General features: G+C 41.2%; 1 protein-coding gene across 13 annotated transcripts in view; it reads left to right on the top strand.

Moving 5' to 3' along the window:
- The window catches only part of HTR1E (5-hydroxytryptamine receptor 1E), a 45,664-nt gene extending 34,131 nt beyond the window's left edge, over window positions 1–11,533 (top strand). For 8 of the 13 annotated variants that reach the window (XM_033002716.2, XM_033002721.2, XM_033002719.2 and 5 more), the window contains 2 exons: window positions 2,737–2,916; window positions 5,101–11,533. In XM_033002716.2, coding sequence (XP_032858607.1) covers window positions 5,280–6,374 — 1,095 coding nt within the window. In that variant the 5' untranslated portion in view covers window positions 2,737–2,916; window positions 5,101–5,279 and the 3' untranslated portion in view covers window positions 6,375–11,533. The other 5 variants (XM_033002720.2, XM_033002714.2, XM_033002712.2 and 2 more) reach the window with 3 other exon arrangements.
- The last annotated feature ends 623 nt before the right edge of the window (window positions 11,534–12,156 follow it).

The following is a 12,156-nucleotide window of genomic DNA, read 5'->3' as shown; positions in this document are numbered from 1 at the left end:
TATAAATTGCAGTCAGTTACGACTGCTGCCATAACATGACCTCTGCAGCACCGAGATCCTTGGAAGCCCAAAGCAACACCAGCATGCCTGAATACAACACAAAGTATTTGGAAACTTCAGTTTTATTTAAATTATATCATATTCTGTTTAACTCAGCTCTATCAGTTGGCTACCAAGGAGCTGTGAAGTCCAACACTGGCTGACTTTACAAGAGCAGGATGATCTAGAAAGTTGCAAGATCTGACAAAATAAATTTTAAGTGAAAGGCTTGAATTTTAGTGCTTTGTATATGAACTTGGAAGAGACAACCTCTTTGAGGTAGCAAGGAAGAGTGTTGGAAGTTTAGCATCTCTCCATAGTTTGAAATATTAACATTATCATAAATGTGCTAAGTCATATTTTCCATAAGCTAACCACCTATCTCAAAAAGCATGCCACAGATTCCTGCCCTTCACAGCTATGATCATAGAAATATTGAAAGTGAAAAGCACTCGACCCAATTCAGGGTTTAACAAAGTCAAATTGATTTACTGCTGTCAAGGGCACAAAGATATATCATTTGCACGGTACCATAACTGCTTAGAGGAAATGTAAAACCGTGGATGTAAAAAAACTAACCTGCCCTGCACATACACATGTGCAATGCTAGTTCCTCTTGTTCTCTCCAAGTGATGTTATTCCATTTCCTATGAAATGGTGAAAAGTTCAGTGGCCAAGGAGAGGGAGTCAGTGTGTTCACCATAAATTCAGATTATTCTGCTACACAGTGGTCCTCTGCTGAGAAGGTGGAGATATCATCTGGCAGGAGCAGACATGGACATTGCCATCTCACAGCTTAAAGCTGTCCAGTTGCTTTTAAGGAACATTTAATCATCCTCTTCCCCCTTTCCTGCTCCCAGACAGCACTCAATGCCATTACCAATAATCAGTTAATACGAAACATGATTGATTCCCATTTTGAGGAACCCAGATGAGTATCTCCCACCAAATCAATAAAATTAGTCTGTGTGTGTAAAATTCACTCTGTATGAAATGACTGACAGCCTAAAGGGCTACAGCTGGAAAACATAAGCACGGCAGTGCTTTTAGTGAGAGTACTTTAAGATAGCTGTTACTAATGTCCCTTCCAAGAAGTCACTTATAAAACCACAATCAATTACTACAGTGATAGTAATACTATATATAACAATAGTATGCAAGCAATACAGATACTGAAAACCAGCTATCACTGACTAGAGATAGTAAAACTCTCCTTGTTAACATGTTTTTTTCACTGAATCCTCTGAAGCTAGTCACTCTACATCTGTTTGTCATAAATGACCTAACAATCAGACTGTAAATTTTCCAATACTGCATTTTCATGAGACCAAATCTCAGAGTCCTTGTGCCGTTTCCCTGGTGCCCCAGGACTGGTACCTGTCCCAGTCACACCAGACTTGTCTTTCATGCAGCCTCAGCTGAGAAGCAAATCACGGAGGTGCCCTGGCCAGACCAGAAAATGGACACGAAGAATATGAAGCCGCATCAGCTCCCCAGGCTAATCCTAAACTAAGCGACAGGAACCCTTACACTGGGATTACCCTAGCAGGCTTTGCCTTCCTGAATCACAGCCTGGGTTCTTTTGCCCTGTTCTGGGCTAGATGGTCCCTGACTCTGCTCAGGGGCTGCCAGGTGCCACCAAAGACAGGCAGTAAACAATTAAAACACAAGAACTACTAAATATATGACCACAACCACACCTGCATTTTTAAAGATTAACAAGTAGCATTTAAGCCCTGCCCTGCATTAATAAACCAGGTCAATCACTGACATCTTCTAGTAAATAATTTCCCATTTTAAAACCCCATCTCTTTTTCAGGTCAAAAGATTTTATAGAGGTGCTTTCTAATTCAAAAGCAGAGAGACAAAATCTGGACAGGTGAGGGCAGCTGGGGCACAGGCACTGTGGGAGGCTGGACACGAGCCCTGGCCAAGCTGCTGGTGGTAGTGGCTGAGGTGGCAGCATCAGGCCAGGGGAGCCTGGGGATGCTCCGGCTCCGGAGGTGAGCTGGGAGGTGAACAGCAAGGGCTGAGGGACCGCATCTGCTCTGGGAGGCAGGAGTTAGGATGAGATCGTATGGAAACAAGGATGGCTTGGAATGGGGAGCAGCAAGGGGAAACAGCAGGAGAAAGGAAATACAATGCCTACAAGTCAACGTTACTAATTGATGTTGTAAAGCCAGTGTGTATCCTCATAATGTGGGTGAAGGATGACAAGAGGCACAGACTTAAGGCTCAGAGGAAGCCTTCAGCCTGACATCTCCAGACTTTTCAGCATTTAAATATACTTCCTTAATAACGTTGGTTTAACACAGTTCTCGTATATAGTATTTATATTGTTTGAATTGCTAAGGGCTCATTTCCTATAAGGAGCACAGGAATTAAAACCAAATTAGCTCCCCAGTGATGGGTTTTGACATGAAACGATGGGCTTGCCTGGTCTGAGGTACCTGCAAGCTGGTGTTCTTCAGGGATGATGCTTTGTTTATATTTTTCCCCATCTTCAATCATTGCAGTGGTTCTCCAAGGAAAAAAACGTTGGCCCTGCTGAGCAGTGAGCAGACTTAAACAACTAAACTCCCCTGTGTGATCAGCAGTCTCTTGTCCTAATGGAAACCTGGTGCTTGGGTCTGATAAAGTGTGATGGGGTTTGTTTAAGGACAAGTTCATTAAGAAAAGGAATAATTTATTTTTCAGAGTATCCTTGTGATGCAGAGAGCAGGTGGAACTCAGAAAGGATTTCCCTGAGGCTACATCCATGTGAAAGGCCATCTAGGGAGAGAACCTCAGCAATTCAGTTCCTAGTGAATTAAAGATGCCTAAAGACAGCGCTCAGAAGAGAATATGGGGACCACGCAGGATGGGAAGAAATTCCAGGTCCATGAAACTTCAGGGATCCCAGAGAAGTGAAGGACAAGGAGAAAAAGTGTCCCCTAACATCAAGAAGCAGAAAGAGCTCTCCTGTCCATGGACCAGATCAATAGGCAATTGTGGAGGCCATGTGAATCCCATTGTGTCTTCCAGTACCTTTGAGTGTTCTTGGGGACCAGGGGGCATTTGCTAAGTGATGATACTGAGGAAAGCACATGGATTGCAATTGCTTCTGGTCCATGCTCCAGGAGTGCAGAGGTAGAGAATGCCTCTTTGCTTTATCCACTGGTCAAAGTATCAGACATAATAAGGGTGCAAACTAATGAAATCAAGATCTGGCTTGACAGAGAAGACTCGCATGAACAATTTGTGAAAAAGGTTTGAGCTGAAGTTTTGGCTTTAGGCCTAAATGGCCAAATCATCATTTCCAATGCAGTAACAACCTGAAGATGGATGGATGAATTTTCATCTGGCTTGTTCAGTCTATTCTTAATAGACGGACCTCATATTTTCTCCAAGGCTGTTCATACTTTAAAGCAGTTTCTGAAGAGGGAAGTCTACTTAGGGGTGGGGGCTTCTGTTGTGCCTTGGGTAGAATTTAAAACATTGTGCTAACCCTGAGTCTATGATGATACAGATCTGCTTTCCCAGGGCCTATCCACAAAGGCCAGGTTTTTTTCTAAAGTTTCTATTTTTGATTGTTCCTCATTCAGCTCATTCAGAAGACAGCACTCCTATTTCTGAATAAGAGCATATGTACACAGAGCTAAGCAGCTGACTAGCTTTAAATTCGTAATTCTTCATTCAAATTTTTAATTCCTTATTAGCTTGCATGTGCAAACTCTCTCTCAGAGCCTAGTGTAAGTCCCACTGGTGTCAGTAAGAATGGGTTTTACCTCTCAAATTTAGCCATCTAAAAATCAGGCATGTATTCTAAATGCAACTGTGGAGGAGCCACTTGTAGTCAAAATAGAGAAAGAGCCGCATTTCCAGGATGTGATTCACACCATCTGCCTTGAGGACTTGTCTTGAGAGGGGACAAGTGTATTTCTGGCAGCTGCTATCTCATTCCCCCCGCCTGGTGAGGGAGCCTGTACAAGTATCCTAGAAGACTCCTTACTCTTCAATAAGCAAAGCCAGCGGAAGGAATCTTTTTGTTTATTTTAACGGAAAAGGATTCAGGCTTTCGGTTTTCTACATCCTTTTGCCAAGATAAATTACAAATGAGTAAGCAAGGCCCCAGAGGGTATCCCAAGTTGCATCACACAGACTGCAAACTGGCTTCAGTCAGCGTTTGGGATGTACAGAAAAGACATACAAACACCTGAAACAAAATTAAACCTTTTTTTTTTTTTTTTTTTAATTATTGTTTGTACCTTGCATCATTCTGGAGTGCCTGACAGGGAGCACAGTTTGATAGAAATCTCAGAGCAAAGGCAAAAGCTTTTTGTCTGTCTCCTCTAAAGACACGCACAGTGGGATATGTGAAATGTCAGGAATAATTAGACAAAACTATATAAGCTCCTAGCAACACTGATGTGCTGTGTAAAATTAAGCGTTTGCCATAAAGCTTTAAACATTGTTTGAAAGCTGTGTGTTAAAGGTAACCTCAGTAATTTTCAAGTACTCTCTCCACGATATTAATACAGACATGGATATGGAAAAGCAGAATAGAAAACGATGAAATGCTAGCATGCCTTTGCTGAGATAGGCTACTCTGTTTCTTTTTTCCAAAGATGATATGGAAGTAATTGATCCCTCTGGTATAGCAATTAAAATGAAAAGGCAAATTTCCTCAGCTCTTCATCTGCTGGAGCCTATTTAACAAGCAGGAAAAGGACTAGCTCCTAGTATCAGTAATTCACAGAGATCGTAGAAATGGTTGTTGGAAGGGATCACTAGAGGTCCCATAGTCCAACCTCCTACTTTAAGTGAGATCTCTAAAACCAAAGGAGAAATAACTAGCTCACATCAGCAGGAAATCTTGCCCAAAGTGCCCTTTGGAGAAGAAAAAGAAACAAACTTTGAATGCAGAGAAAAGGGTGAGAAAAGTCAGGAGAGGAGAGGAGAAGAGAAGAAAAAACAGACTAAAATTTTTATTTGAGCTGGTAATACTAGAAGCATAGGACTTTTAGCCAAAAAGTGGATTTTTTTTCTAGGTTCACTAACAGATGTGTTTTTATCTTCTAGGAAAACAATGAACAGGAGGAAACCTGGAAGCTTTTTGCTGCTCTGTTGAATATGGGATTATAAAATAATAATTGCATCTGGAGCATCTCTATCCCGCTTTCAAATGGGTGACTTCTGAACCTGGAACTCTTTGTTACCTGAAACAGCAACTTCTTTCATTGTGCGTCCTGGAGGGGAAAATGAATTTCACAAATTGCACCACTGAAGCCAACGTGGCTGCAAAGCCAAAAACAGTAACTGAAAAGATGCTCGTTACCCTGACCTTGGCCACAATCACAACCCTGACTATGCTGCTGAATTCTGCTGTAATTGCGGCAATCTCCACAACCAAGAAGCTCCACCAGCCAGCAAATTATTTAATATGTTCACTAGCTGTGACAGATCTCCTTGTTGCTGTTCTCGTCATGCCCTTGAGCATCACTTACATAATGATAGATAAATGGACTTTGGGATACTTCATCTGTGAGATCTGGCTTAGTGTCGACATGACCTGTTGCACATGTTCAATCCTTCATCTGTGTGTCATCGCTCTGGACAGGTACTGGGCAATCACAGACGCTATTGAATATGCCAGGAAAAGAACGGCGAAAAGGGCTGGGCTGATGATAGTCACTGTGTGGACTATCTCCATTTTCATATCGATGCCCCCTTTGTTTTGGAGAAATCACCACAGCGTCAATATTGCCAGTGAGTGTCGCATTCAGCACGATCATGTCATCTACACTATTTATTCCACATTTGGAGCATTTTACATTCCCTTGACTTTAATCCTGATCCTGTACTACAGAATTTACCATGCTGCAAAGAGCCTTTATCAAAAGCGGGGTTCGAGTCGCCACCTCAGCAACCGGAGCACTGACAGCCAAAACTCCTTTGCCAGCTGCAAGCTCACACAAACATTCTGTGTCTCGGACTTCTCCACGTCCGACCCAACCACGGAGTTTGATAAAATCAATGTGTCTGTGAGGATCCCTCCTTTTGAGAATGACCTGGACCTGGCTGGTGACCGGCAGCAGATCTCCACCACGCGGGAACGAAAAGCTGCTCGCATTCTGGGGCTGATTTTAGGTGCTTTCATTTTGTCCTGGTTGCCCTTTTTCATCAAGGAGTTGCTTGTGGGCCTCCACGTTTGCACTGTCTCTCCAGAAGTAGCGGACTTCTTGACCTGGCTCGGATATGTCAACTCCCTTATCAACCCTTTGCTGTACACTAGCTTTAACGAAGATTTCAAGCTGGCCTTTAGAAAGCTCATCAGGTGTCGAGAACATACTTAAAAATACTGGGAGATGATGATGATGATGATGATGATGACGTGACTCTTGGCCTTAAGAATGAGCAAAATAATTTGACTCTGTCACCATTTCCCTTGATAAAGGGAATTTTTGTGTTTGCCTATGTGCTTGACTTATCTTTAGCCTGTAATTTGTTCTGCCATTTTTTACCTCTGGTATTATTCATGGTAAAGACTTTGAAATAAATTTATTCTACAAAGGAACAGATTTTTTAGCAATTAAACAACAAAAAAAGAAACTATTAGATACTCACATTTAAGACGTTTTGTGTAATCAACAATTCAAGAACCGTACGATGATACTCACTTTTATACTTTTTTCATTTAAGAATCAAAAGTCTAAATTATCATGCACTGTAATAATATAAAGTCTTATAAACCAAACCCCATAAATACATATTCAAAAATTAATAAACACTTCATGGTCATGACAGCTAAACAGCAAATCTTTCCTGTGCCATTCTGAGAAAATTGTAACAGCCATTTATAAGGAAAATAACCACCATTTCCAGCTTGGGCTAAGGCAGAATAAACCATTCCTTTCTTCAGGAATACACTCCCCAAACATTCCAATTCATTCCATCTAAAAATGGATCCCATTTTGTACTACAGAGTGGCTGGTTTTGGGTAAGATTCCAAAGTATTGGGCAGACACCTGTGCAGTTTATCTGGCAATTGAGAGGACACAGTTAACAAGAGTCACACTTGCAAGACTAGCTGCACATCTGACTGGTCACATTTTTAATACCACTAACCATATTTCTTCAGGGCTCAGGCCTCGTGCCTTGATCAGTTCTGGGGTGGCATTATTCACTTGTGCCACACTTCACTTGGACCTTGCGGTGCACAACCCCATGGATCAATCGATCTTACCCTGTAGACATAAACAAATGGATACCTTCTCAGCAGGCCAACAATATACAGAAATTCAGAAACATCATCTAAAACCAAACTGGTTTCTGTTTGAACAGCATAAAAAGAAAAAAACCAGGGAAAATATTTTTTTAAAAATAACAGCCTGCATGTCTGCCTTATCGTCATCTTACAATTGGCAGTGTCATTCTTGTCAGCTTAACCTATGATCGGGTCCTCTAACACGATTTCTTGTTCTAGCAGTCCTTCATGGAGTTACTTCCCCTGTCTTGAGAGGCAGGTAGAGAGTCCTCTGTGTCTTGTCTTCTGTGCTTATGAAAGTTAAAATGTGAAAATCAGGCTGGGAAGGGGCAAAATCAAAGTTGAGAATCTGGTATTGTCCATTGGCAACTCCTAAGCACCATTTAAATATTGATTACTTACCTTGCACCATAATTTTCTTCCCTGTCCATTTTTTGTGGGCAAATTCTTTTTGAATTATACTGATATACCATATAGAAAATACCACATACATCAACCTGGCATGCAATAACAGTAAACTATAGCATGGCAGCTCCTAATCCATCAAAACAAATATTATAGGTAGCAAAAATGTTGTAACAGCACTGGAAGCAATCTCTGAAAAATGTTTTGAAAATTTACAAGATGACAATCATTTTTCTTATCAAGAGTCAAGGAAGTGTAAGTAACATGCGAGTAATAAACTCCAGATGGAACTGAGAAATTACATCCTTATTTCTGAGAGAAAGCGTTCAGCTGGAAAGATACAGTGCTGCAAGTTGAGTGTAAATCAAGTCTGAAGGTGACAAAAGTGTGACCTACCACTTACCCGCATGCAGTGGGATTCTGCTTTAAGGACTCCAAGTTTTCCATGCCTGAGTTTAGGAGGTTTATCTCCAGCTGCCCTTCTGAAGCAATTGTCACAGCTGCCTCCTCCAGCTGCCTTTAGGTTCCCTACTAGCTAACATTAATATCTAAACAGAGGGAAAAAATAATCTCAGTCACTGAAAATGTCTTCTAGTGGGGAAGCCCAGAGATCCATTATAGTTTTTCCTTTTTGCAGCTTGTTGGAGGTGGAAACTGTTGATTAAATCTGGCCTGACCCTGCCTATCTATAAAACTTCCAAAGCAGCTCCTCAGGGTACATATGCTATTAGAAAAAAAAATAGCTGGGAATTAAAATAAAGAGTAGTATTTGTAAGAACTGCTGCAGAATAATTTTAGTTTTTTCCTTCAGCAAGCTCAATAGAAATGATTAATAAAGAACAAGGATTGTGCATGATTTCCCCAAACAAGGTGACTACTGCAGGGAAGACAGGACGCACAGGCAGTTGTTGCTAGAAGACAGCAGGTTTGGGTGTTCCTTGAGCAGTTTGGGCACAAGGGTCCCAAGCTACTGTAGTGATCAGAAAGGGAAAAGTAAATGTGCAAGTCTGCCCCAGCAGACAGTTTGAGTCACCCTGAGGCACTCGGCTTAGATGAGGCAGATGCCGTGCCCCAGCCAGCTGCTTTGGAGCTGTCTCTAGGGCTCGGGTTCAGCCATGGGGTGAGCTGCTCGGGGGTCTTTGCTAGGTGAAAGGAAGAGATGGGAGTGACAGTGCTAGTGAAAGGTGTTTGAGTGGGGAAAACCAACAAAATGAGATAGGCTGCCAGCTCTGACCGCTGCTCCTAAGGGCATATTGGCATGCAGAATAATTTAGCTTGGAAGGGATCTCTGGAGGCTAACTAGTCCAATCCCCACTAACAACAACCCTCAAATTGGGACCAAGCCCACAGCTAGACACTGCTGCTGGCATGGGTGTGCAGTCACCTTTCTCGTGAAAAAGCAACGTCTCAGTTAACTCTGTCACCTACACTGATGTTCATTTAAAGCCAGAAGTATGGCTGAAGGACCAGAAATGGTGAACAGGATCTCCACAACAGCTGTTGTAGGTAGGCAGAAATGTTTCAGAGGCAGGTATGAAAGCTGTAAAATACAGAAGCTGCATCATCTTGATTTCTACTAATATCTTTCTTTTAGTATATGATTTCCACTATTACTACTCAAACTACCAATCGGGTTGAAGATTCTATTCAATTTTAATATTTAGAGGTAATTAACAGGAAAAAACAGATGGATAGCTAATTTTTCTTCTTACTTGTTAAATAAAGATTCACCATTCACTGCCAGCTGACTACTGCTTTTCTAATTAAGTCATTAGCTAAACACAGAACTATGTTTTCCAACAAATGCCACTAGACTGATGAAGTTGTCCTGTACATTTTCGCCATGCTCAAAGTCAGGAACAATTTAAAGGATTGGTTAATTAAAGCAATTTAACTTTATCAGAAATTATCTGTCATCTCATGGAAATAAAAGCTTTTGCTAGTCTGGCACCATTGTTTGCCAACTTATTTTTATTTTTTCTGTGTTGAGTATTTCCTGATTTTACAAAGGCTTTGGAAACATTTCCTGAACTTTGACTTCTTGTCCATGGCAACTCCCCATTCATACCTACCCTGGATCAGGCCCAGCCACACCATGCTCTGCAATGCAAACTCTTTCTAGCAAGCTCTTTATGATGTATCCAAGACCTTCAGCTTACATCCATCTTCCTTAGCTTCTCCAAAATATCTTTCATCCTCAGAGTCTTATTTTCCCTAATGCTCCCCTTGCATAGTTGTTTACCTACATTTCTTCCAATATTTCTCAAAAGTTTTTCCTCCCTTCTCTACAGCAGGGTTCGTACAGACCTGTCTATTCAACCCTTCTCATCACTTCTATGTATTTTCTCTGAGTGCTATTCCCTTCTATCTTTACACCCACAACTCACCATCCTGCCTTTGGGTTTCTGACTCTCCAATCCCTAAACTTATCGTGGTCCTACTGGAATGAGCCCCTGTTCTCTCCCCTCATTTCAGCGCTGTTATCAGGGTTCCCATGACTGTGGGTGTCCAAGTCTGTCAGGTTTTACTCTGTCTTACATGTGTCCAGCCCATATCCAAAATTTTTTCACTCTGGGGAAGCAGACGGTGCTTTGGCGTGAGTTCATACATGCCTAGCCCTGAAGACTGCACGCAACAACCAGTGAGCCTTCCTGAAAGAATCACTCTTCAAATGCCAGTTCACCTATTTTTATCTTGTCACTCTCTGTACCCTATTTTTGTTGTTCCCTTTCTACTACATTAAAATTAACCCTCATTAACATTTTAGGGACCTGTACCTGCATGGCTAAATCCGGTTGCACTCAGCTCCTGCTCCTCTGTCTGTGCCAACCTCAGCTCTCTTCTGTGTCTTTACCACCTCCATGCAGTAAAACACCCCTCCCGTTCCTTGTAGCTGATGTGTTCCTCATTCTCAAACCCAATTCTGATGTGACTCCTGAAAGAAAAACAGTCAACATGGGCAGTGGAGGAATTATTGTGCACGTATCGTCTGTTCTTTTTCTCCGTCTTTCCCACATAGATCACATCATCTCCCAAGGTGAGCTATATTCCTGAAGTGCATAGCACATCCTATACACAGCAAAAACACATCAAGGGCTGCATATGTCCTGAGCCACTGAGATCTGGCTCATCCATACCCCTTTGGAGCTGGGGGTTCCCCACCACAATGACGTACTAAGCTGTTTGCAGCATATGAGATCAATTTTGCTGATCTTCCTGAATGGAGATAGATGATGGGATTGAACTTTCCGAAAGGTTTTAAAACAAAGGCTGTGTTTCATCAAATTTATGTAAAAGGCTGTCAGCATTCAGACTTCTCTGCTATGTACCTGAGCTGTCCAGTTTTCCATAGCTGTCACTTCTTATTTCCCTGTATTATCAGCAGACTCTGTCCTTTATATGTAGCAGGAGGGAACAAAAAAAGATGTCTTTATTTGGGACAAGACGCTAAAAGAATAAAAGAATCTTTTCTAACCACTCTATTTTCACTCTTTTGTTTTCAACCCCAGTTATCAAAAAGTGAAGTGCATTGCTGTGTGGAGGGGAAGTTCAGGCTTCTACCACAAGTGTGGAGATTGTCCTTGTGCCTGCATATTATTTAACCATTGCAAATATCAGTAACAGACAGGCTGGTTTATGTTCATCTTTCACACACTCAAATGATTTGTATGAAGATTTTAAATTGCTTTATTGTTTAAGTGGACACAGTAAATAATGTGGTATCTTTTATTGGACTAGCCAATGTATTACAAGTTGTATTTTGTAAGAGTCCCATATGACACATATTCCCTTTGTAATTGCTATCTGTTTTGGGGCCAAAAAGAATAAAATTTTTAAAAATTATCTGAGTTTGGATAAATTCCAGGTTCATCAGTTGTAAAATTATTCTTTAACATTCTCTATTTTACGCTATATACATAATATTACCAACATTATTCCCTTCCCCTCTGCCACTGCCAGAGGATTTTTACTTTTTCATTAATCTCATGTAGGTCATTGCACATAGATGATATTATATGATGAAATTACTCCTTCCCACTCGGGCTAAACTAACCATTTGCTACATTCAAATGAATGTAAACTGGAAATGATCTCATGTCATGTCTATCAGCCCTGGAGAACAATTTACAAAATACCTCATAGTTTAATGTGTCCCCACCCAAGTAACTCCACTGCTGATCACTGCTTGGTAAGTGTGACAGGAAAGAATCCTGCTAATTTCTATGAGCACTGAATCAGCCCTTAAAGGTAAACTCTTAGTGTTGCTACTGTAAGTAGATGTGGGAAGAAAACATGTATTAGCAAATGATATGATCCCCTGCTCAAAGACCTAAGGAAGAATGATTTGTTTCAACTTTTTTCCTTCTTAATCACTTTTATTTCCTCCTCACCGCACTATTTCCTAGTCTGTGGCTCCTCTTCATTAATTTTTCCCTCTGTTTCTTCTCTCTCTCCTTCCTTTGTTT

The sequence above is a fragment of the Tyto alba genome, unplaced genomic scaffold (genome assembly GCF_018691265.1).
Source record: "Tyto alba isolate M040663 unplaced genomic scaffold, T.alba_DEE_v4.0 Super-Scaffold_40, whole genome shotgun sequence".
Classification (NCBI taxonomy): Eukaryota; Metazoa; Chordata; class Aves; order Strigiformes; family Tytonidae; genus Tyto; species Tyto alba.
The sequence above is the reverse complement of the archived record's forward strand: the minus strand, read 5'-3'. Positions and strand labels throughout refer to the sequence as shown.